The 26,090-nt window shown below is 47.1% G+C and overlaps 1 protein-coding gene across 2 annotated transcripts in view; it reads left to right on the top strand.

The window, feature by feature from the left end:
• MORN1 (MORN repeat containing 1) overlaps nucleotides 1–26,090 on the top strand; it is an 87,274-nt gene that overhangs the window by 45,564 nt on the left and 15,620 nt on the right. Inside the window, exon 13 of one of the 2 annotated variants that reach the window (XM_048518532.1) lies at nucleotides 19,561–19,631. The exons of the other annotated variant lie outside the window; for it this stretch is intronic. Within the exon in view, the coding sequence (XP_048374489.1) occupies nucleotides 19,561–19,631 (71 nt within the window). The remainder of the gene's footprint in view (nucleotides 1–19,560; nucleotides 19,632–26,090) is intronic. 2 annotated transcript variants of the gene reach the window in all.

Genomic DNA, 26,090 nt, shown 5'->3' on the forward strand with positions numbered 1-26,090 from the left:
GCCTTGTGTTGAAATGTGTGAGGAGGGAGATTGTTTAAAAAAAAGTGATTAACACCAAAACTCTGGCTCTCAACAGCCAGTATGATGCCTAATATCAAGATGGTCAGAAGGGTACCACTGAATTCTGGCGAAGACCTCCAAGCCCATCTCTGTACACAAACATGGGCCATGCCAAGTAGAGTATCTTTGGTAAATAGCTCTGAGCCAAAAGAAGTCATGGCTGCTCAAGAGCAACCAACTTTGCCAAGGCACAAAATGGCAGTTGTTCTGGTTGTTGTTGTCAAAGAAATCTTTCCGGCAGAGACAGTTTGAGGCCAGGCTTCCTAGCCGTTGTGTTGCATTGTTCTATCACAGAATGCTGTTTGAATTAGGTTCTGGTATGAAGGATGCTTCCAAAGTTCTGACTGGTTTTTGGAATTCCAAATTAAGTGGTGCCAGGTTCTGTCCTTTAGTGGTCCTGCGTTCTTCTCAGGGAACAATGCCCCATTCTATCCTTCAGTCGTGCTGGGTTCTTCTGAGGGAACATCGCCCCGTTCTATCCTTCAGTCGTGCTGGGTTCTTCTGAGGGAACATCGCCCCGTTCTATCCTTCAGTCGTGCTGGGTTCTTCTGAGGGAACATCGCCCCGTTCTATCCTTCAGTCGTGCTGGGTTCTTCTGAGGGAACATCGCCCCGTTCTATCCTTCAGTCGTGCTGGGTTCTTCTGAGGGAACATCGCCCCATTCTATCCTTCAGTCGTGCTGGGTTCTTCTGAGGGAACATCGCCCCATTCTGTCCTTCAGTCGTGCTGGGTTCTTCTGAGGAATCATCACCTTGTTCTGTCCTTCACTGGTTCAAGGTTCTTCTGAGGGAGCATCGCCCCGTTCTGTCCTTCAGTCGTGCTGGGTTCTTCTGAGGGAAGATCGCCCCATTCTATCCTTCAGTCGTGCTGGGTTCTTCTGAGGGAACATCGCCCCATTCTGTCCTTCAGTCGTGCTGGGTTCTTCTGAGGAATCATCACCTCGTTCTGTCCTTCACTGGTTCAAGGTTCTTCTGAGGGAGCATCGCCCCGTTCTATCCTTCAGTCGTGCTGGGTTCTTCTGAGGGAACATCGCCCCGTTCTATCCTTCAGTCGTGCTGGGTTCTTCTGAGGAATCATCACCTCGTTCTGTCCTTCACTGGTTCAAGGTTCTTCTGAGGGAGCATCGCCCCGTTCTATCCTTCAGTCGTGCTGGGTTCCTCTGAGGGAACATCGCCCCATTCTATCCTTCAGTCGTGCTGGGTTCTTCTGAGGGAACATCGCTCGCTCTATCCTTCAGTCGTGCTGGGTTCTTCTGAGGAATCATCACCTCGTTCTGTCCTTCACTGGTTCAAGGTTCTTCTGAGGGAGCATCGCCCCGTTCTATCCTTCAGTCGTGCTGGGTTCCTCTGAGGGAACATCGCCCCATTCTATCCTTCAGTCGTGCTGGGTTCTTCTGAGGGAACATCGCCCCGTTCTATCCTTCAGTCGTGCTGGGTTCTTCTGAGGAATCATCACCTCGTTCTGTCCTTCACTGGTTCAAGGTTCTTCTGAGGGAGCATCGCCCCGTTCTATCCTTTAGTGGTGCTAAAGGGTTCTTCTGAGGAAACAGCCCATTTTATCCTGGGGACCAAATGGGACCGAATCCAATTATTACCGATACCAAAACCAATCATTACCGATTTTTACCAATTACTGAAAAAAGATTATTACCAATTATTACTGATTACCAAAACCGAATATTACCAATTAATGAAACTGATTATTACCAATTTTCACCAATTACCAAAACCAATTATTATTGATTACTGAATCTGATTTTTACCCATTAATAGTGGAACTGAAATCAATTATTAGCAATACCGAAACCGATTATTACCGATTACTGAAACCGATTATTATTGATTATTACCGATAACTGATACCAATTATTACTGATTATTACTGATTACCCAAACCGATTATTACTGATTACTGAAACTGATTATTACCGATTATTACCGAAACCAATTATTAGATATTATTACCGATTACTGAAACATACAGGAATGTAAGCTCAAAGAGGAGGAGGAGACCACATGTGCATAAATGACCTGACACTTAAAAAGCTGAAAGGAGGTTCAAAGACAGATTATTTTTCCCATGATTCTCTTTTCTTCTTTCTCTCCTACTGAGGGAACATCGCCTCGTTCTGTACTTCAGTGGTGCTAGGTTCTTCTGAGGGAACATCCCCCCATTCTATCCTTTAGTGGTGCAGGGTTCTTCTGAGGGAACATTGCTCGTTCTGTCCTTCACTGGTGAAGGGGTTCTTCTGAGGGAACATTGCCTCTTTCTGTCCTTCAGTGGTGCCACAAGTACGGTGGCTGGTGCCCCCCACATGACTGAAAGGTGTGTGCCTGAAGACATGGGTGTCCCTAGGACGGTACACCCCTGAAGCCAGACACCCAGCTTACCAATCCTTGATTATGCCCCCGGAACGTCACTGCTGAGCTGTGTCCCCTCCCCAACCCAATAAGACAGAAATATAGAAACGTGTCTCAGAATCCCTCAGCAGCATCTGCCAGGATCAAGAGCAACTTCAAACTTTTTGATGCTGAGATGCAGCCGAGAGATTAATCATTATGGCTCTCTTCATGAGAAGAAGAATGACTGACTGATACTTGTCCAATTGCACTCTCTAGACAATGCCTGGGAGAAGAAGGAGGGGAAACGAGGGGGGGAGGGGGAAGCCACTAGGAAAATCTAATTGGTATCTGTTTTTGAGAACAAATGTGAAAGACGAGACATCCTTTCAGAGCAGGTGTGTAAGTGGATTTCCTCATAAAACACAAGGATACTTACAACCTCTCCATTGGAATTGTGGAAGCGGCATCCTTGTGTACTCCAGATTTGTTGTGCCGCAGAGTTACATGCGATGCCTTTGTGTTATTTATCGTGTCTAGTGCTGCTTCTCCGTGAGGTTATCCGTATTCATTGTTTCAACAGCCCTATGAAGACGATAATCATCCTTCCTGTTTGAGGATGGGCGGGTCATTGTGTTCACGACATGCACAGACACTCACAGCAATGAGGACTGTGTGTCTGTGTGCCTTGCCTTTCCAGCAGTTGACAGTGCTGTATGCCTGTGATTTCAAAAAGCAGGGCTGTTTTGAAATCTACCCAAGGACCTTCATCATAGCAAACCACTTCTATTCATGTCACGCCTTGAAAACCCTACGTTGATGCAATTTCCACCATTTTGCAAGTATTTTCTGATTTATTGCTGAAGGCTTTCATGGCCGGAATCGCTAGGGTGTTACAGGTTTTCCGGGTTGTATGACCGTGTTCCAGTAGCATTTTCTCCTGACGTTTCGCCTACATCTGTGGCTGGCATCTTCAGAGGATTTGATGGTAATAAAGCAGCGCCCAGACACGAAGCAAAGAACATGGAAGGCACTGCGGGCTAATTCAGCCGGAAAAATCAGCAATAGCAGAACACGTGAGAAACCAAGTGGGACACAGAACGTTATTTGAAAACACAGAAATTCTGGACCACTCTGCAAGCCACTATGTCAGACAATGAGGCACACCACAGAGGAGATCTGACTCTGTTTGCATCAGCAATGCTTTCACACATGTGTCATTTCGGCAGGGTGAGGGGAACCTTATGTAGAGCTATTTGGGAGGCATTCAGGTTCGCTGTAGAAATGAATAAATCCAATAATCAGCTAACAACTCGTCATCAGCAAGTCAAGCACGTTCATTATGAAATTCGCAGCATCCCTATGGCAGGAGATCCATTAGCATAGGTGGACTTACCAGTTTTCTCTGCCAAAGAGATAGCCACCCTTAGCTGTTTGTATCAATGCCATTTATTTATTTATTTATTATTTTAAGTGTTGTTTTCTACTAGGAATATTGATCTCGATCTGATTTGGCTCCAAGTTGACATTGCTGAGGGCAGACAAAGCCAATTCAGAGGGAGGTCTGTATTCCCTGATCACATAGTCCTTGATTTCAGTGGATAAACTCTTCCACCTCTTTCCCTATAACCTCCCCGTCCATCAACAAAAAAAAATACCAAAACGGTTCGATTGTTTTTGTTGCTACTGAACACATTTGTGAGCAACATTGCTCTGCCCCTTTTTTGGTTCACCTCTGAAATTAACCATCACTGTCACACCCACACACCCCTGAAAACCTTTCTCTTGAATTCAGGCAGCAGTTATACCCCTGAGAATGTGTGGCTTGCTTGGCTCGCCCTTGTGTGCACATGAAGTTCACACGTGGAGCCCTATAGAAAGACAACAGCAATATCTAAAGTGAAGCACTCGCCCAAGCCCTTTACAGGATATCTATGGGAATGTCTTCCAAAGCTGTGTTTGGAAGCAGAAAAAAAGCAACCTCCTCAAGTGCAGGGCTTGCCAAAATACTTCAGCTTCGCACAAAACTATTGTCCTGCTTCCCGATATTAAAAAGTGAACCAGGAGGCTTCAGCCAAAACACAGGGCTGCAAATGTGCTTAGCAGAGATAATTCTCAACAGACGCAGAGAAGGAATGTAACCAGGAGAGTGAGAGAATCCATCAGTCCTAGACAATAACTGAAGGGAGGAATCGGGTTGCAGTGGTAGAATGTGGTCCAGGAAGATAAAAATCGCTGGGAGAGCTATCACCTACATATTTTTTTTTGCAAAAATCTACATATAGATTAGCCAGGCGCAAAAATGTGGCTTAGAAATGCCAGCCCTGGCCAACAAACGGATCAGAAGAACAAAAGATTTTTTTGAAACTCGCACGCACACGTTTTGAGAAGATGAACGAGGAGCAAATGCAAATAACAGAATGAACGCTGGTTAAAAATCAAAAGAAGGAATGTCGGCTATCAGGAAGTTTAGATAGGCTCGAGCCAACTTTCTCTCTTCTGCAGCAGGCCTACATTTTCCCCCACAATGTGCTTCAGAAGACGCCAAGATGGCAGGCTTTCCCAATGTCAGGTCAAAGACCGTTCTGAACCATCCAGAGTTCAGAACGCTGGTTACGGAGCACCATTTTCTGTGCCCGAAAGTCCCCTCGGTCAACGGCTTTCCTTTGGCTCCCTAAACCTGATAGCTCCACAACTGTGTTTGGTATTGATGCACAACATGAGCCAGGTGAACCAGACCCATGTGACAATAACTCTGGAGCTATGGACAAAAGCCATCCTCCATTTAATTCATTTTGAACCAACAATGCTAAGAAGCAGCCAGCATACTCAATAGTCTTTTGAGGAGTCTGTGTCAAAGTTGACAACATTTTGGTGGGGTGGGGGTCACCTGACCTACTTGTAGCAATCCCTGACCTCCTTTACAGTTGCCAACCTCCCAAAATTACAATTGATCTCCAGGCTACAGAGATTAGTTCCTCCAGAGAAAATGGCTGCTTGGGAGGGCGGGTTCCACGGCAATCACGCCCCACTGAGGGCCATTCCTTCCTCAAGCCCCGCCTTCCATGAGGCTCCACCCCCCATCTCTCCAGGAACTTCCCAAGCCGAGCTGTTTCCTTGTAGCAACCTGAGGCAGCTACCTATTCGGAAGCTGGTTCGTTCCCTTCACCTACGACTCAATCTGCGCCCTCAGAAGCCGCTGCACCCTTTATCATCTGGCAAATTTCAAACAATAGAAGTGATTGAAACAGGAACTCCCACATTCCAGGGAAGATTAAGAGTGACACATCACCCTGTAATTTAGGGAGTTGTGCAATAGATGTTCATTTGCATTAGAAGGGTGGGCGGGGATTGCAAAGCATTGTTCCCTGGTATATATATATCTATATTGTGTTTTTTTTTAAAAAGAAACCCTCTTTTTTCACTTTTGATAGATATTCTTTGACTCACGGGTATTACATATTTCTGATTAGTTACCTCTGTGTAATTTTAGGAGCAGAAAAGTTCCTTTCCCCGAAAACGGAACGGAGCGTCAAGATTATTCGCAAGGTGGCCTTGTCAGCTGTAATTAGCATTTCGCGGAGGACAAAGTCCCTGATTTTACTCTGTTGGTTTTACTCTCTGTGCATCATGTATTTGCAAACCAGGATTTTTTCCCCTTTTTGTAACAAGAAGACAGGTCTGTGGCTATGATCCAGACCTGGGCGCACATGTGAGTTTTGAGCGATTGCCTGCACCCCCTAACTGCTTTTGAAACTCCATCCTGTTTCTGTAGACTCTTTCTGAAAACCACACAGCCTCCTGAAAGGCTTTCAGCAGTACCCTGCTGGTGATCAGATGGAGCAGGTGTCACCCCTTGCCTGCCTGTTACAGAAGCAGTGTGGTATAATGGTTAGGGGAGGCCACTGTGGTGGGCAGCGGTTAGCTCACTTGGTGCGCATGAACCAGATTCTCTCTCTCTCAGCTGATTACAATATGCGTGGTACCTTTGCATCTTTTACAAGTATTCTTTACAACATCCCTCCTACCTTCTGACTAGGAGAAAACGACTCAGAGTTCCCCATTTCTCATGTCTAGTAGGAGAGGCAGTGTGTCTCTTTGTATCAGTGGCTGGGAAGCACAGGTGGCAAGATGCTGTTGCAGGCTCCCTGCTCATGGGCTTTCGAGAGGATGCTGGTCGGCCACTGTATGAACAGGAGGGGGGAGTTTATGCTACCTTGGTCTGATCCAGCATGACTTTTCTTGTGTTGTTATGGAGGGGAGAACAGAAGAGGAAGAAGAAGAAGAAGAAGAAGAAGAAGAAGAAGAAGAAGAAGAAGAAGAAGAAAAAGAGGAAAAAGAGGAAAAAGAGGAAAAAGAGGAAGAGGAAGAAGAGGAAAAAGAAGAAGAGGAAAAAGAAGAGGACGAGGACAAAGAGTTTGGATTTATACCCCACCTTTCTCAACCATAAGGAATCTCAAAGCAGCTTACTAATTCCTTCCGTTCCTCTCCTTGTGAGGTAGGGCTCGTGAGGTAGGTAGGGCTGAGATAATTCAGAGAGAGCTCTGTTTGGCCCAAGGTCACCCAGCAGGCTTCATATGGAGGAGTCGGGAAATACACCTGGCTCACCAGGTTAGAGTCCACTGCTCATGTGGGCGAGTGGGGAATCAAACCCGGTTCTCCAGATTAGAGTCTGCAGCTCTTAACCACTGCATCTTAGAGGAAGGGTGGGACACCATATGTGATAGACTTCCCAGTGATGGAGCCTGCCGTGACTTATCAATGGCAAGAAGCCTGACCACATTCAACAGCCTCTCTCAGTTCCATCCTAAGAAGATTTAAGGCCTTCTCAGTCCAGTGAAATCAATAGTCTTAGAAAGGTGTAACTCCATTTAGGATTGCACTCTTGGTTACGCCGAGCTGTAGCTTCTCGGCCATGACTGAGTTCCTTTCAGCAACACCCTTTTCCTTCAGCTGTTTCAAAAAAAGAAAAAAAGTTCATGCCTGTTTGAGACACAAGTCACGGACAGATGCAAAATTGGCCCGTAAAAGCCCTGAGGTGCACCTTTTCCCCCCCAAAAAAACCCAAGTTTGGTTTTTTTTAAAAGCCACCCCGTAATCCCCGTCCTTATTTTCATACATTGTTTTAAGTAAATTGGATTCAGCTGTGGCAGCTAAGGGCATTTGTTGTCTTTCCATTACAAAGAGAGCTAAGCAGAGCGGAGCAACGTGGAGGAAATCAAAACTCGAGTTCTATCTGGGTTTTGTGCTGCCGTTTTCCTTGACTGGAAAAATAGTGTAATCTTGCCTGCACACGCACACACACAACACAACACAACACGACGAGAGAGTTCTGTCCTGATTCAGGCACAGAAGTTCTTGTGCTTTGTGGAATTTTTGCAATGTAATCAGCGACCAAGCTCAGTCCAAGTCCAAAACAACATGGCCGTGGCAGCTGCTGAGGGGGGAAGGTGTTCAGTCTGTGGACCACGAAGTTGGGAGATGGTCGTTTATCCACCTGAAGCCATTCTTCTAACCTTCCCCTTCCTGTGAGTAGCTCTGGGGCCCCTTCCACATATGCAGAATAATGAACATTCACCCCACTTTCACAGTTGTTTGCAAGTAGATTTTACTATTCCACATAGTAAAATCAGGCTTCAAAGTGCATTGAAAGTGCATTAATCTGCACATGCAGACAAGGCCCAGGTAGCAGACGTTGGTCTCCAGTTTCAGCTTTTAAAACCTTACAAGACAGGTTAAGTACTACATACGTGCCATCGAGTCGCAACTAACGTATGGCCATCCTAGCAAGGGGCTTTCAAGGGAAGAGAGAGTAGAGCTGGTGTCGCCCAACATGATGACATCACTTCCAGCTTGGGCAGGAAGTGGCATCATCACGCTCCATTTTGCCTGCTGTTTTCCTCCTGCCTCCCAGCTGAGCCGTGGCAGCCAATGCTGGCAGGGGCGGGAGATCTGTTGCCAGTGGGCAACAGGCAACCCTAGTTAGGGATTTTGTTTATTTCGATTTCACTGCCCCCTTCTGGAGCAGAATAACAAGTGGGCAATGTTGCCGTCATTTGCAAGCAAGATGGAGTCCCAGGATTGACCTGGGCTGGTGGCAGTGCTGTAGGGCCTGGCCTTCTGCTCACATTTTGTCAACAGCATAGTGCTGATGGCGCTTCTGGATCCTGTCTGCCCATCCCCACGACCATTCCATTTTTCACCAGCTGGGCTCAGGAACTCTCTTCTAGGGTTTGGATGCAACCACCCCCCACACAGACACAAGCCCCCCACCTCCGGGCAACAGCAGAGGAAATGCTGTCCGCTCAACCGGCTTCTTCTCGGCAGTCTTTAATTACCTGTTTGTCTCGAGGAAAAATGCCGCCACTTGCAAGAACCCAGACAAGCGCCAAAACTTAATCCAATCAGCGTGATGATGTATGCGAGGGAGAAAGAGAGAGATGCCGAAAATGACCTTGTGCATAATTACTCATTTGACGGCTGTTAGCGAATGACACAAACGGAATCCGACACGCATTGTCGGGCATTAATGAGTTCTTTCCTCTTTTTTCTTCCTTCCTCCTCACTACCCCCCATCCTTTTCTTTGCACAGGAAAAAAAATTGTTTTAATTAAGACTTCCTTGATTAGTCATTTAATCAGTCATTAGGCCAATACAGATGGAGTCAATTAATTTTTTTTACACTTGAATAGACACTTGATGCTACTGCAGAACAATGCACTCTTTTCCTTTTACACGTGCGTACACACACACGCACACGCACAATAACCGCCCGAAAACATCACTGGGTCCTGAACAAACGCTCGCTGGTAGACTGAATGTCATCCGTTGCGTCCCGGCTAAACGCACTGTAATCCATCGTCGACACAGCTGAAACATCCTGAACTAGGGTGGAAAGGCAGTGCTGTGTAGTGGTGAAATCGTCAGATTAGGGAGACCTGGGCTCAATTTTCCCCACCCTCACAGGCTGACCTTGGGTGACATGGATGAGCGAGTGAAATTGTTGAACGAGGGAGATCTCCTCCCAAGCTCGTGGGCTGACCTTGGGTGGTATAGCCTACCTTGCAGGATTGTTGTGGAGGCAGAATGGAGGGGCCATGCCCTTGTGTGGCGGGAAGAAGGGGCTGAAGAAACAGAGTGGAATGTAGGAGAGTCAGCAGTCTGTCCATGTGCACCTGAATGCAGGTGACTGTCTCTGGCCCTTTGGATAATCTCTCCTGTGCCAGGCAAAGAAGAAGCCATGCCCTGCATTTCACTTGGAGCAAAAGACCTTTGGAGAATTGGGCCTATTATGTACTGGTGCTCTGCCTGACAGCGAGGGTACATTCTCTTTGGGGTTTTGATTGCTGACACTCTCACGCTTACGGCGTGGCAGATCCCCAAAGTGCCACGGTTCCCAAGGGTACACAAACTCCCTGGCTTCGAGGTTTCCGGTCCTCTCCATCTTCCCTCGCCCACTCCTTGCGAGCATTTCTGCAGGCTCAATGGGCAGATTTTTTAAAAAAAATGAAAATTAACAATGAAATGATTTTTAAAATTAAAGGGCTTTGACAAAAAGCAGCAAGTGACAGGGAATTTAGCAAGTGACAGGGAATTACCCGGGAGTGGGGGCGGGCAAAATGATCGCAAACTGCACAGAAGGCCACGGAGCATTTCCTTGCATGCAAGCGGAGAAGCGTAAGGAGACCCCGCCGTGACTCCACGGCAGAGTGAAGAACCTAAGGGTAAGCGCTCCATGCATCGCGGGCTTTGGAAATCACGGCTCTCGCTGTCGCGGGTCCAAGAAGTCACCAGGAGAAAGGATCACCAGGTGCTTTTGTGTAGCAGAAAAATTCAGCGAGAGGAAATGATTGTCAATAATAGAGGACAGCACCAAATGGTACAGAGGAAGTGTTCGAGAAGGTAGCCAATCACTCATCCATCCATTTGCTCGCCCAGGAGCAGCGCTTGTTTTTTTGCGGATGCCCATCTGCCATGTTCTTGTTCAGAACAAAAATACTTCTAAAAACATTTTTTTAAAGAGTTGTGTTTTGTCGGCTGAGATTCTGGATCCCACTCACCCTACCCATGGCTATGAGAGTTAAAGGAGGGGGGGAGATCAGAGAAGAGTTTTTGATAGCTCACAGGCAGAGACGTATTGCCTGTAGGGACATGGGGTCACCCTGGGCGCACACCTTTCGGTCATGTGGGGGTGTGCCAGGTGCCCCCATGTGACAAAGCAGCATACACCTCAGCCGTACGCTGCCAAGCCCTGCCCCCAACCTCTATGCAGGCTGGCTTTTGCCCTCCCCAGGCCCTGGGGACAGCAGGTGCTGGCCTGCTGGGGGTGGGGCTCGGCACCCCTGAGTACAGAGGGTGCCCAGAAAAGGTTCTGTCCCCCTATTTCCTCCCAATACACCTCTGCTTACGGGTCAGCAAAAACTCAGGGATCTGGAACAAACTGGCTGCTTTGGTGACCGTGTTCTGCAGGAAGTTTGAATTTCTCAGTAGTGAGCAATTTTGGCTGCCGCTCAGCTTCCTTGTGTGTGTGCAAATTGCCGTCAGTGCAAACTCAAAAAGGATATCGAAGAGATAGAAAAAGTGCAGAGAAGGGCAATGAGGACGATTGAGGGATTGGAGGGGCTGCAGTGTTTGGGACTCTTTAGTTTGAGGAGAGGCTGCAGTGTTTGGGACTCTTGTTTGAGGAGAGGCTGCAGTGTTTGGGACTCTAGTTTGGAGAGGAGACGTCTGAGAGGGGATATGATTGAAGTCTATAAAATTATGCATGGGGTAGAAAATGTTGACAGAGAGAAATTTTTCTCTCTTTCTTACAATACTAAAACCAGGGGGGAATCCATTGAAAATGTTAGGGGAAAGGACTAATAAAAGGAAACATTTCTTCATGCAACATTTCTCCTGACGTTTCGCCTGCATCTGTGGCTGGCATCTTCAGGCGAAATGTCAGGAGAAAATGCTACTGGAACACGGCCATACAGCCTGGAAACCCCACAACACTCCAGTGATTCCTGTCATGAAAGCCTTTTACAATACAATCAGCATTTTCTTCTTCTTCCCACAACAGGCACCTTGAGAGGTAGGTGAGGCCTGGGAGAGTTCTGACAGAACTGGGACAAGGCCACCCAGCAGGCTTCATGTGGAGGAGTGGTGAATCGAACCCAGTTCTCTCGATTAGTGTCTGTAGCTCTTAACCACACTGGCTGACAAACCCGTGGATGAAGCTAAGAGACCTTAGCTTAGGAACACCTGGTGAGTTCAGGGCAAGATTTGAAGCAGGCACCTCCCGGGTTTCAATGCAAGTTCCTGACAAGAGACGAGATTTGAAGCAGGCACCCCCCGGGTTCCAATGCAACCACTTTCCTGCAATATCTCTGCTTCTCGTTATTCTCCATGGAAAGGAGAAGAGCTCGCTTTTTTACATCGACTGGAAAATCCATGTGCCGCAAGAGCCTTCTTCTTGGCTAGAGCTCCTTAAGTGACCACAGCGTACACATAACAAATCACACCAACAACCCCTAAGGTGAAAATCTGACTGACAGCCCAGTGTGAAAATGGAGTCCATTTCTAACCAGCTGGAACTAATATGGGAGGCCTCTCCGGCATCAGGGACTGCCTATTAAGGGAGCGCCAGTTTCCGAAGCAAAGCCGTTCCGTGCTCAGTGGTGATCCAAGAAATGTTAGAGCCTGTTACACTTGCCATTCATTCCCCGCCTGGATTAAATAGTTCAATTTCGGCACAGGGGTGCGTTTCAAACAAAATGGCCAGCCATTTCAACTCCATCGCAAGTACTTATCCGGAGGGCTTTGAAGTGGTGGCGAGCGGCCCGAAACACACGTGGCGTTTGCGAGACGTTTTCCCTTCCCCTCGCTCAGGCTTGCTGGTTCCTTTCGTGGTGGCATTTCTATCCAGCGAACAAAGAGGGAGAGCCAACAAAGAAACCGCTTGAGACGTGCATGGGCTGGCAGGGAGGCCAGGCCATGAAAGATCGGAAATGGTTTATTAATACGTCCAGCAGGGCAGCAAATGGTCTTGCCGCTGGGCTTGGAGAAGCAATAATTCTAGAGCTTGACATGGCTTGTTGCCTATTTGTGGATGCAAATCCCAGGGGTACTTCAAAGTTTTTTTTTTTTGTATGCCATGTGCAGAGCTGGAAACCAACCCCTGCCCTCGAATAGCCGTGTGTTTCATTTGGAAGCAGAAACTTATAACTCCCATCCATATCAAATTTGGAGCCTTCTAAGCTTGAAATCCAATTTTTTTTGAGGGGGTGGGGAAGGGAATAAATTTATTTAGAACAATTCATTTCGTTCCATTGTCCCCTTTGGCAAATTTTTGCGTGCCATCAAGTCACATCTGACTTACAGTGACCCTGGTGGGGTTTTCAAAGCAAGAGACATTCAGAGGTGGTTTGCCTTTGCCTGGTTCTGTATCAAGACCCTGGTGTTGGAGGTCCAAAAACCTGTCAGGGTTGCCCTGCTTAGCTTCTGAGCACTGAAAAAGTTCAGGCTAGCTTTGGGCTATCCAATCAGAGCTTTGGGACACACACACAGGGTTAAGAATTAAGAGGAGCTTAAGAAGAATGATTGGGTTTCTTGAGGGTTTCTTTTACCGAAAACCCAAACTATTCGGCAGAGACAAAGTAGCCTGGGGCTGAAAAAGCTGAGTAGGGTCTTCGCTTTTCCAGCTTTTGCTGCAAGCAAACCCCTCCACCCCCAACACAAAGCTGGACTTGAGTACCAGCGGCGGGGCAGTGGGGGGAGAGGGAGAGCTTCAAATGAATGCTGGAGTCCAACGTTCACTTAATGTTGGAGCAGCAGTGGCGTAGGAGGTTAGGAGCTCCTGTATCTAATCTGGAGGAACCGGGTTTGATTCCCAGCTCTGCCGCCTGAGCTGTGGAGGCTTATCTGGGGAATTCAGATTAGCCTGTGCACTCCCACACACGCCAGCTGGGTGACCTTGGGCTAGTCACAGCTTCTCGGAGCTCTCTCAGCCCCACCTACCTCACAGGGTTTTGTTGTGAGGGGGGAAGGGCAAGGAGATTGTAAGCCCCTTTGAGTCTCCTGCAGGAGAGAAAGGGGGGATATAAATCCAAACTCCTCCTCCTCCTCCTCCTCCTCCTCTTCTTCTTCTTCTTCTTCTTCTCCTCCTCCTCCTCCTCCTCCTCCTCCTCCTCCTCCTCCTCCTCCTCCTCCTCCTCTTAACCCACCACTGGTTCCTAAGTCCACTAGGACTTGGGAAATGGTATGCGCAAGGGAGGGGGAGTTCTCCCCAATGCTGCTTCTCAAGCCCATGTGAACTTGAGATATAGCAGTGGGGAGAACTGAAGTTTTGTGGCTTTGGGTTTTTAAAACCCAAAAAGTTCTGGTAGAAAGCTGGATCCAGCTGATGGGCATCAGCTTTGTTGAGTTTTGCCAAAAATTCCTGGGTCTTAAAAACCCGAACCCAAAATGTACTGAGCGCAATTGTTTATATTCAGCCCTCATCAGGGGAATGGGTTCAGGGCAACTTATTGCATATGGAAAATCTCACCCAGGCAGCAAAACTGAAACCTGAAATGCAAAAGTCCTGGCTGCAGCGGCAGACTTCATGATTTATATGCACAAAGTCCCAGAAGCATATTGGGGGGAAATGGTGCCCTGAGACAATTTGTCTCAGGGCACTCTCCCCTGCCCTGCACCTGGGGGTGGGGCAGAGCTTTGCCCCTCTCACTGCCACCCCCTGCTCCTGGCTGGGCTCTCAGCTGGCAGCCGGCAGTCCCTTCTGCCCTCCCCTAATCCTTGAAGGTCCCCGATCAAGGCCCTCTGATATTCAGAGTGGGCTAGTGGATTGCCTGCTGTAGAAGAGATAGAAAAAGTGCAGAGTAGGGCAACAAGGATGATTGAGGGACTGGAGCACCTTCCTTGTGAGGAGAGGCTGCAGCGTTTGGGACTCTTTAGTTTGGAGAGGAGAGGTCTGAGGGGGGATATGATTGAAGTCAATAAAATTATGCATGGGGTAGAAAATGTTGACAGAGAAATTTTTCTCTCTTTCTCACAATGCTAGAACCAGGGGGCATTCATTGAAAATGCTGGGGGGAAGAATTAGGACTAATAAAAGGAAACACTTCTTCACGCAACGTTTGATTGGTGTTTGGAATATGCTGCCACAGGAGGTGGTGATGGCCACTAACCTGGATAGCTTTAAAAGGGGCTTGGACAGATTTATGGAGAAGTCGATTTATGGCTACCAATCTTGATCCTCTTTGATCTCAGATTGCAAATGCCTTAACAGTCCAGGTGCTCGGGAGCAACAGCCGCAGAAGGCCATTGCTTTCGCATCCTGCACGTGAGCTCCCAAAGGCACCTGGTGGGCCACTGCGAGTAGCAGAGAGCTGGACTAGATGGACTCTGGTCTGATCCAGCTGGCTTGTTCTTATGTTCTTATGTTCTTAAAACAGGACGCTGGAGTGGCCGGACCTCTCCTCTCTTCCAGCAGGGTTCTCCCTCATGTTCTTCAAATGGCCACATGACATCTTGTGAGAAGGATGTCCACGGTGGAATTTACTTCATCTCAGCCTAGCTGCCTATCAGTTTCAGCAGATGAGCCCAAGTTATTTTTATTTCAAGAGAGCCCAATTAATGTTCATCTTCCAAAATTTGGAAAGTTCTGACCCGGTGCTGCCTTCTCAGCTGGACGCAAAGTCTTCTTTCCCAGTCTGGGCGAAAACGCAGCCAAATGATTATTTATAAAACTGGCTGGTGAGATTCTGAGATTTATTTAGATTCCTTGCTACGGTATGTAACCTTTAAGATGGACTTAATTGCTAGTTACAAATAAAAGCAGCGCCTCGTAATAAAAACAGTTTAATTGGGCTGCTATTAGATGTTTAATTGCCTCCACAATGTTTGTGCAGGGATTGCTTATAAACCTCTGAAAAATATTGCCCTACCTCATCTGAGTAAATTCTCAATTCCCTTATGAAAACATACAAAAAAAAATCTGCATTCCACTTTTGATTCCCCCTTGAGGGAAAATTAAACCTTACAGGGGGGCATTGCCGCCCCTTTCCCTTTTTTATTGAAATTCTGCTATGACCTATCTTTTCTGCACTCCATTGAGTCTCAGTCGATGGCTTCTGGGGTCCTGCATCCATTTTAGGGCAGCATGAATTGCACAATATTCCCCCTGGTCTAGTTACAAAACGCAGGTGCAGATGGTTTCCAAGTGCCTTGCAAAATTCAGATTTGAATGATCGGACACTGAGTGTTTTTGTCTTTGGCTTTACAACAACTGCACCAAACAGCAATGAGTTCTGCCCTCTCCTTCAGAAAAAAAGGTGCCTCTTTTTCAGGATCTCCACAAATTTATAACACGGTTCGGACATAATGGACAAACCAACATTCACGTGATATAAAAACAGTCCTCTCAGAGTTCTTGGTCTCCTGTCCTTCCCTTGTACACACCTCAGACGTTGAAGGTTTTTCAAGTTCCCCAAAACACAGTTTGTCATGACATTCAAACTGAGCACAACAGCAAACTGTGGCTTGTTCTCTTGCCTACAAGGGCTTATATTGCAACATCACCCTGGTTTGTAGGAAGGAGAACAACTCAAGGTGGGTGGGGACTAGTTTCCAAACACCCAGGGTGACCCTTAGGACCTACGGAATGAGATCATTTCATGATGTTTGTTTTCATATTTCTGGGCTGGCCCCAGGTGGGTGATGCAATGTGGGCCAAGGAAATCTTTGTCTAGGCACTGGTGGTGATGGTTGGTAATCCTGCCCACCATGGCTCAGGTAAGGCCAAATTGGCAGTCTAAAAAAGCACCATGTGAAGCCATTTTAATTTTCCTAAGCCTTTGCTCCCACAATGGTGGAGAAGCCCTTCATTTGCAATTTGAAAGGTGCTAAAAATAGAATGCAGGATACATTGCAGATTAAATGGGATTACAGGGAGCTGGGTTCACAGCAGGTTTCAAGATGCACGAGAGAGAGAGAGAGAGAGAGAGAGAGAGAGAGAGAGAGAGAGAGGCATCTAGGACATAAATGTCAGGAGAAAATGTTGATTGCTAGCAGCTTTGAGATTGTGGCCTGGTAGCTTTTGCAGCTAATGTTTCTCCTGCATCTATGACTGCCATCTTCAGAGGCATGCCACAGTGAGATGGGTTCCTTGCCCAGAAAACCCACAATAGCCAACTTTGGGACTCCTTAAGGTAGGGGAAAATGGGATATAAAAACCTGCTCTACTTCTTCACCTTATGAATTGTGGAAAGCCCTGCTCTTCACTGTAAGTCAATGGGACCAATCGGCCTTTCCAGAGTTGGGGTGCTGTGTGGTTTCCGGGCTGTATGGCCATGTTCTAGCAGCATTCTCTCCTGACATTTTGCCTGCATCTGTGGCTGGCATCTTCAGAGGATCTGAATGCCAGCCACAGATGCAGGCGAAACGTCAGGAGAGAATGCTGCTAGAACACGGCCATACAGCCCAGAAACCACACAGCACCCCAGTGATTCTGGCTGTGAAAACTGTCGACAATACTTTCCAGCATTATCCAGCAGGAGGCTGAGGCTGACTGGCGGAGCTCCTGGGTTGCGTGCAGAATGTCCCCTGTCCAAGCTCCCTTGCCTCTCCGGTTTGCAAGGAGCAGCCATGCCTCAGTGGCAGAATACCTGCCAGACATGCACAAGTGGATTGAAAGTGCATTATTCTGCATGTCTGGAAGAGGCCATAGAGGCCAAAGTCTCCCTCGATCGTTGACACCCCCAGAAAACGGGCATTCACTTACTCCGTGATTCAACATGGGGAGTTTATTCAGGCATTCGTGTCCAACAGCCCTTGTTGGGCCTTACTGTCAGGAATTTTTCACTTCTGAGCTCTCTAAACAAGCAGCTGTCTCTCTGTTGTGCGAGAGAGTTCCATCAGTTTCAGCAGGAAACATTTCCTTCTCAAAACCGAACTCAGTTTTTCCCTCCCTCGTATTTTTCTGGCCAAAACTCTATCACAGCTATGCTGCCTAAAATATGATGGACAGCTGACACGGCGGAGTTTATTTTTCAAAACTGAAATCTCTATGTAGTCCACCTTGTGAGTGCTTTGGAAGCATGCCAAGATACAAGGATGATAGACAGACATAAATAATACCGAGGAACGCAAGGCCCCAGGGGGAGCATTTTGATTTTTTAGCTAATGGAATCCATACACGGTTTTGTTCTCACATTTCGGTCCCATCCCGTTGAAACCTACTTATGAATAATACTTTTTTGAATAGGGTTTTTTTTTCTTCATGTTCTGGGTTTATTTTTTCAATCTCCCGGGGCGGGGGGGAGGGGGGGTTGCCAAAAAATTGTCAGATTCTTGTAAGTTCTTTTATTTCTTCTAATGCTGGCAAACTCTCAGACTTCAGTTATTCTTAGTGCTAAATTATTTATCTCTCTTCCATTTCTCGCCGTGACTTCTGAATATTTTACTGATCCTCTGGGAGATAACCAGACCCTCATTCTTCAAACCCCCCCTTCTCTTCGTCCCCTTTTAAAAAAAATCAGGCAGTTCCTTTTTTTAAAAAAAATCCCGATACAGTTGGTCTTTCCACATACTGAGTGTTTATGCTACAATTTCAAATAAGCATATCTTTAAAGATGTAGAGGCTGCGTTGGTTTGGTGTTTGTTAGCTCTTTCTCGCAGTCTAATAATCGAGCTAGAGGGTGATTGGACTTTGAAAATAACTTTTGCTGGGAAGGGTTGGGGGAATGAATAGCTTGCAGGGATTAAGGGGTTTTTCATATATATTTAACACCCACATAGCATCTTGAAGTGTACTCGGATTTGAAATCAGGCAGTACAATAACGTGCCGCGGCCATGAGCTGATTGTCTAATTGTGGATTTTGTAATGTCAAACCTCTCTTTCGTCAAAGGAGCTGTGGAGGAAGGTTTGGGACGAGGGTTGCCAACTTCCAGGTGTGGCCTGGAGATCTCCCACAATCTCCAGACTACGGCGATCAGCTCCCCTTGAGAAAGAAGAAGAAAAGGTGGAGGAGGTGTTTGGATTTATACCCCACTTTACTCATCTGTACGGAGTCTAAAAAATTGGCAGTATCCTTGATAGCAACTCCAAATTCACAGATGCAAACAAGATATATATATATTGTCGAAGGCTTTCACGGCCGGAATCACTTGGGTGCTGTGTGGTTTCCGGGCTGTATGGCCGTGTTCTAGCAGCATTCTCTCCTGACGTTTCGCCTGCATCTTCCTCTGAAGATGCCAGCCACAGATGCAGGTGAATCGTCAGGAGAGAATGCTGCTAGAACACGGCCGTACAGCCCGGAAACCACACAGCACCCAAGATATATATATATATATTGTTGCCTTGTGAGCTAGAAGAAGAAGAGTTGGTCTTTATATCCTGCTTTTCTCTGTCGTTAAGGAGTTTCATAGCAGCTTACAAACTCCTTCCCTTCCTCTCCCTGCAACAGGGACCTTGTGAGTTAGTAGTGAAACTTCTTTAGTGTTGGGCTAGGACTAGAAGGAGACCCAGGTTGCAATCTTCCCTCATTTTGGGTGACTGACTGGGTGATTTTGGCCAGTCGCTCTTTCAGCGGTGACCTGTCCCACAGGAGAAGAGAACTGTGGTACTAGCTTGAGCTGCTTATAGGAAATGTGGAAGATAACAACAAATGGCATGAAAAGCTCTCAGCTCTGCCCTCCCCTCCCCCTTGAAGCATAACAATAAAATGGATGTGGTAAAACATCTTTCTCCTCAACCCTCTAAAGCCTGTCAGACATCAGCCGCGGCGCTCTCTCCCTCACGTGCGTTAGGAGGAAAATCACAACAGATGGTTTGCTGAGCAAAATACTTTGGATGTTTAAAACCTTTCCCTCTTGCACTCATTCGTTGCTGACTTGAGTTACGAAGACAATTTGGGTTAATGTATGATTGAAGACTTCTATGGGTGGAATCAACCTGGATTTGTCAATTTTTCGGGCTGTGTGGCCATGGTCTGGTGGTTTTTGCTTCTACTGTTTCTCTCATATCTACGGCTGGCAACTTCAGAGCCAGGAAAACTCACAACACCCAGTAACTTGGGTTACTTTGGTAAGGAACTGTGACATTTATACACAAGAAAATGCCCTGGGTCTGCCTGGCAAACGTGACAGGGTATCATCTTGCTTTCCTACTGTCCTTTGCAGATCCCGACTGATGGACCAAAGCAAGACCCGGCTCATCCCAATCAGCCCGAAGGATGTCGTGACCCTCCCAGGTACAGTTTTCGGGCTCTCTGAATTATTGTGAAGCGTGTGCGAGCACATACGCATATATCTCGCTCAGCATGTTTTTGCAGATTGTTTTTCAATTCTGTTGCTGATTCCAGGAGCAAAATAATGGAGGTCACAACCACAATGGCGATGATACCGTTCCTCCAATGAGCTGTGGACTCCTAGCTGGTGAAGTGGATTTGTTTCCCTACTCCTACACATGAATGAACAGCGAATTGTAGTCCCAGAGCCTCGTTTTCAAAGCATCTTTGTTTCAGTGTCTTAGAAAGGTGATTCACTCATCACTCCATGTTAATTTTAGGTTTCTTGGTGGAGAATCGTGATTTTCTCACCCCTTTCTCATTCTTGAATGACTGTTTGTTTGGCATCATCCAAAACCCTTTCTTTCTTTCTTTCTTTCTTTCTTTCTTTCTTTCTTTCTTTCTTTCTTTCTTTCTTTCTTTCTTTCTTTCTTTCTTTCTTTCTTTCTTTCTTTCTTTCTTTCTTTCTTTCTTTCTTTCTTTCTTTCTTTCTTTCTTTCTTTCTTTCTTTCTTTCTTTCTTTCTTCATTGATCTTGGATCCAATTTCCAAGAAAACTGCCCAGTACATCCCAGAATTGCATTGGCTTTCTTGGCTGCCATATCACACTGTTCTGGACTGACTTCATTAGAAATAAAGGTGGAAGGGGGGAAATTTGGGCTTCTGTTTCGAGCTGACAATCATGTGTGAGCCATAGCTCACCCAATGGTGGCTTCAGTGGTGGGATTCAGCCAGTTCGCACCACTTTGGCAGAACCGGTTGTTAAAAGGGTGCTTGTAAACAACCAGTTGTTAAATTATTTGAATCCCACCACCGGAACTGGTTGTTAAATTATTTGAATCCCATCACTGGGTGGCTTCCATTCATGGCTACTTCAGGAAGCAGAGAAAAACTGCAATGCTGAATTGTCTCCCAAACGCACTTGCGAGGTTGATGCCCAACGAACTCTCCAGAGCCAGAGAAGTCCCTGAACGAGGCAGTCTTGGAGTAAGGGTTTTATCTGAGACAGGGTATAGTAGAATGTAGTCTTGCCGAAGCAGAACACTGTGAGCGGATGTTCTTCATTTGCATAACACATCTAGGTTATTTGGGGGCCGAACCTTGATTCTTTTAGGTCAACCCACAAAAGAAAGGTCATTATCATCAATGACTTCTTCCTTTTTTTATTGATTAGGGTGAATCTATATGCCGCCCCTGCCTCCCCCAAGTCAGTGACCCCTGAAGGTTTTTACATATCTAAAGTGTTCATGAGTTGGAGGAGGGGTTGGAATGACCTTATACTATTTCCTGTGTCGCCTCTGGGCCATTACCTCTGGACTATTAGCGGGAGCAAATTTCATAAACCTTTACATAATGATTTCCTTTAAGTAGAGCCATATTTTCTTTTATGATACTTTTTTTAAAAAGCCATTTTTTACTTTCTCCCCAAAGACGCCCATTGAACAGACATTATCACACAAACAAGCGAACCTGTAGATCATTTTAATGCTTTCCAGGAGTTCTTTCAGGTTAGCACCTCAACCCTAAGTGCATTTAACTTGGGATTTGTTAAGTTCCAGTACTCTGAATAGAAGTTGGTGCCAACTCAAGTATGCACAACAAGCTCACAGTATAAGCCCCCCAGGCCTGTACTATGTAAAGATGCAGGTAAGGAAACCCAATAGTGCCCAACTGTCCAGCTTCATTGAGCATGGTGTAGTGGTTAAGAGCAGGTGGATTCTAATCTGGAGAACCGGGTTTGATTCCCCACTCCTCCACCTGAGTGGTAGAGGCTTATCTGGTGAACCAGATGTGTTTCTGCACTCCTACATTTCTGCTGGGTGACAGTTCTTTGGCTAGTAACAGTTCTCTCAGAACTCTCTCAGCCCAACCTACCTCACAAGGTGCCTGTTGTGGGGAGAGGAAGGAGCTTGTAGGCCACCTTGAGTCTCCTTACAGGAGAGAAAGGTGGGGGTATGAATCCAAAACTCCCTCCTCCACCCCCTCTTCCTCCTCCTCTTCCTCTTCCTCCTCCTCCTCTTCCTCCTCTTCCTCCTCCTCCTCCTCCTCCTCCTCCTCCTCTTCCTCTTCCTCCTCCTCTTCTTCCTCTTCTTCTTCTTCTTCTTCTTCTTCTTCTTCTTCTTCTTCTTCTTCTTCTTCTTCTTCTTCTTCTTCCTCTTCTTCTTCTCGGAGCTTTGTAGATTTGAGTGGCCCAGAGTAACTAGGCCTAGTTCCTCATGACACACGTTATGTTAGGATAATTGGAGATAATTTTCCTTCAGCACCAGTGCAGATTCCGAAGAAGGTTTATGATCCAAGTTCAGAGCACAGGTTTGGGAGGGAACGCTAACTTCATTTCTGGCATTCATACATCACAGCGCTGATCTCTAGCTGAGATGGGGCAAAGAAGGAGGCGCACTCTTGAGACCAGCAATGAGCTGATTTCCTGTGTGTGTCGGGTTAAAGTGATGTCTGAACGCAGTGCTAGGATCAACACAGCACGGGCTTTCACGTGGGCCTGTTCAGATACTCGGAGCCAGCTCTGGCGCATCTGCTGCTGAACGGGCAGCTTTCTCATGTCTCATGTGCAAGATGTTGGCAGAGAGATTTAAATAAAGGCACACTGTCCTACTTTGCAAGCACCGGCTCCTATCTACTCTGAGCCCAGACTCCATATTGCTAGCTGCAACATGGCGTTCTCTCTCCTTGTGTATATTTTTTTATAAATGTCAGCTTGCTTTGGGAACAGATGGGAGGGGAAGCGAGGGAGAGGAAGGCTCGTACACAAAATGTGCGTGGCAACCTTCTCAAAGTGTGGGGTGAAACGGGGGGGGGAGGCGAAGTGAGCCATGTGGGGCTTGGTGAGCAAGGGTTCTATTAATATCTCATTCTCCCCCTACACCCTGCGTTTTTGGAACAGGCTGGCCAAACGGGACAAAGGGGAGTTGGGAGGAATAGTTATTAGCCATGATGATTAAACAGAACCTCCATATTTTGCAAAGGCAATATGCATTCCCGTATGCCTGCAAACATGGCTGACCCATTTTTTGTCGGGGACAAATGTCAGCCGCAGCAAGATTTCTTGTACAGATGAATTTTCTGGAGCCCCGCTTTCACTTCGCATTCTCTCCGCAGCAAACAAGTCCGCTTCTATCACAACTTTAATTTGCTTTGCCACCAGAGTGGGACAGATTTGTCAATGAGCATGGCTTTGCCCCATAGCCAGCAAACCTAGCTTCACCCTGCCATGCTTTCTCCCTTGTCCCATCTTTCATGTTGCTGGCTCCTTCCTGCTTCTCTAAATGCTGATATTGAGGAATCGATATCTCGATATAATAATAACAGAGGGGGCTTTTCCCAAAAAAAGTACAACCAGGGTATTTTTTTTGGCTCCACCCAACTATCCTTGTTCTACTTCCGCCCTCCCCGATAATTGGGAGAGCTTTTAAAAACTCTTATTTCAAACCAGCCTTTCTTTTAAAACAATTCTCAAAACAGCTTACCCACTCCTTCCCTTTGATTCCCTGCTCTGCCACTTGAGTTGTGGAGGCTTATCTGGGGAACTAGATTAGCTTGTGCACTCCAACACATGCCAGCTGGGTGAGCTTGGGCTAGTCACAGTTCTTCGGAGGTCTCTCAGCCCTGCCCACCTCACAGGGTGTTTGTGGGGGGGGGAGGGGGGAAGGGAAAGGAGTGTGTAAGCCCCTTTGAGTCTCCTTGCAGGAGAGAAAGGGGGGATATAAATCCAAATTCTTCTTCTTCTTCCAAAGTGAACTCATGGTGCTTACTGATGAGCAAATGCACCTAGAATGTCAGCATTCAGACCAAGGAGCATTCAGCAAATCCACTTCTGTTTTGCCTGTTTCCATCCCATGCGTTCAGTTTCTCGGTGCATGATTTGGATTTTGTGGGGCAAAAAGAAAACACGTGTCCGACTTTTGCCGCAGTCGCTAGGGTGTCTCCTTTTGGAGCTTAATTCTAGTCTAAATAAGGGGGAACAAACCCTCCTTGCATATTTTCCTCTCCGAGTTAGGGGCTGCTGGCCCAGGTGTCCTGGCTTCCGCCCAGCTCCAGTAATAACATATCCTTTGCTTTAATCCCTGTGTAATATTGATTGCGTGCAGCATTCTTTCCTTCCTGGCCAAGATCCTTCTGTTATGTCACATTTCGCACCAGAGGGGGCCTCATTTGAGCTCGCCTTTTTTTTTTTTTGCCCCCGTTCTTTCAGCTATTTGTAAAATGCTTTGACAGCCCTCAGCAGAACGGCCATTGATATCACTGGAATTATCACTTTCCCTCCGCGGTGGCTGGCAGCGCTCTCTGGGACTCGCGGGCTTTATTTAACAAAGCACCTGGCAGTTTTCATCCTAGCATGACTTCGACAGAATGGCTTTTATGCCGGCGGCCTCATGAGCAATGCTGTCACACCAGTAACATAACATTAACAGTGTGGTTAAATATTACATAATGTTAATACACATTCAGAGAGCACTGCTGAGATCCGGTGCGGCTTAGAGGAGCAGCTCCTCAGTGGGGTTAAATGCTCCCTGGATTGGTGCCAGCTCAGACTTTCCCCGTGCTTGACTGCCATGGGCCGTCGAGGTAAGGCCCCAAGCAACAGGGCCACCGGCAGCAATCAATGTGATGGGAGTTGCCAACTCTGCACTGGAGAATTCCTGGAGATTTGCGGGGGTAGAGCAGTGGCATACCTAAACAAAATGGCACCTGGGGCAAGAACTGGCCTTTGGCACCTGGGGTCCTTGAGCCCGGCCTCTCCTGCAGCGCAGTGCCCGGCGGCTGCCTCCAGGCCGGGGCCATGCTTCAGGCCTGCCAGGAACCATGCCGCAGGAGAGGCCAGGCAGAAGGACCCACCCAGCACCCCCCACGTGACTAGATGGTGTGCACCCAGGACACATGACACCTGGGAACAGCAGTGGTTGGCGGGGGGATCTCAGCTGGATATAATGCCACAGAGCCCACTTTCTGTGGCCACCATTTTGTCCAGGGGAAGCGAGATCAGCTGGAGAGTAGTTTGAATTCTGGGAGATCTCCTGGCCCTACCTGGAGGTTGCCAAACTTAATCCAGACCATCTAGGCCAACTGCTCACCACTGACCCCCCCAGTGGGACTGGGTCTATCATCTCCTACCAAAAATGGGGAGACTACTGCAAGGCCTCTACAGAAACCACACAGGCCGTTCGGGCAGTCTCCCATTTCATACTGGGAAAGGGATACACTGGAAGGGAGTGGGGATACCCCACCCCTGGCGGGAAAATAGCAGCCCCGTTTCCCTTCACCTCAGCATTTTGCCATTGTTGTGGTCTTCTGGTGTGCAAACCAGGCCTTGCAAAGTCTTTATAGGAACACTCTTTAATCCCAGGCTGAGGAACAAGACGACTGGAGGCAATTTCCCGCCAGGCCTGTCCTCAACCTTCACTCCCCATTTTAAGATTTAAGCCTAAAATCTCATTCAAGGAAGCGCTGGTCGCTGCACGTCTCTGCTCCAGCCTCTGAGCTCACGGACAGGCCCAGAAGTCCTCTGAGATGTTACTGGTGTTGCTCGCGGAGACCCTTTTTTTTTTCCACATGCGGCAAAATTCCAGATTTTGGGAGGACTTTCTTACATATTCCGGTGCCAAAATATGCGGAAGGTTAACGGCCCACAAAGGGAAAGTAATGGGAACCGAGCTGTTACCACAGCAACAAAACATTCCCCCCACACCCCGCTTCTTATTTCTTATTCACTTTTATATTCTAATGGTTGGTGTCGCTTTGAAATTCTCCAGCCCTTTTGCAACCCCGTAAAGGGGGCTGCAAAATAAGTTTCTTTTTTTTCTGAAGGCCCTTAATTTCCAGGGCCTCCTTGTCTAAACGCAGAAATAGCCACTCAGAGGTTCGATAGTGTTTACCCAGTGCTGAGGTGAACCCTTTCATAGCAGCGCCTTTAGGTTCCTTTTTCCATTACTGTTATTAATCCCAATTATAAAGCTCGTTTTCATTTTGTATGGCCTTTCTTTCTTTCTTTCTTTCTTTTCTTTCTTTCTTACATGCACAGCATTCTCCCAAAATGACTGAGGCGAGGGAATAATGAATGTGCAAACAACTTGCAAAAATGGGGAGGGACGCTTTTTGGCCTGGGTGTCCCTGAGGCATTAAAAACCCAGGTCCTTGGGCTAATTTGTTCCGGAATGTAAATCAGAACTGCTATGATGGACAGTTCCTCCCCACACACAACCAAAAAAATTCCCTAAACTAAAGAAGAGGAGGAGGAGTAGTTTGGATTTATATCCCACCTTTCTCTCCTGTAAGGAAACTCAAGGTGGCTTACAAGCTCCTTTCCCTTCCTCTCCCCACAGCAGACACCTTGTGAGGTAGGTGGGGCTGAGAGAACTGTGACTAGCCCAAGGTCACCCAGCAGGAACATAGGAGTGCAGAAACACACCTC

The sequence above is a fragment of the Sphaerodactylus townsendi genome, linkage group LG16 (genome assembly GCF_021028975.2).
Source record: "Sphaerodactylus townsendi isolate TG3544 linkage group LG16, MPM_Stown_v2.3, whole genome shotgun sequence".
NCBI classification, from domain to species: Eukaryota; Metazoa; Chordata; class Lepidosauria; order Squamata; family Sphaerodactylidae; genus Sphaerodactylus; species Sphaerodactylus townsendi.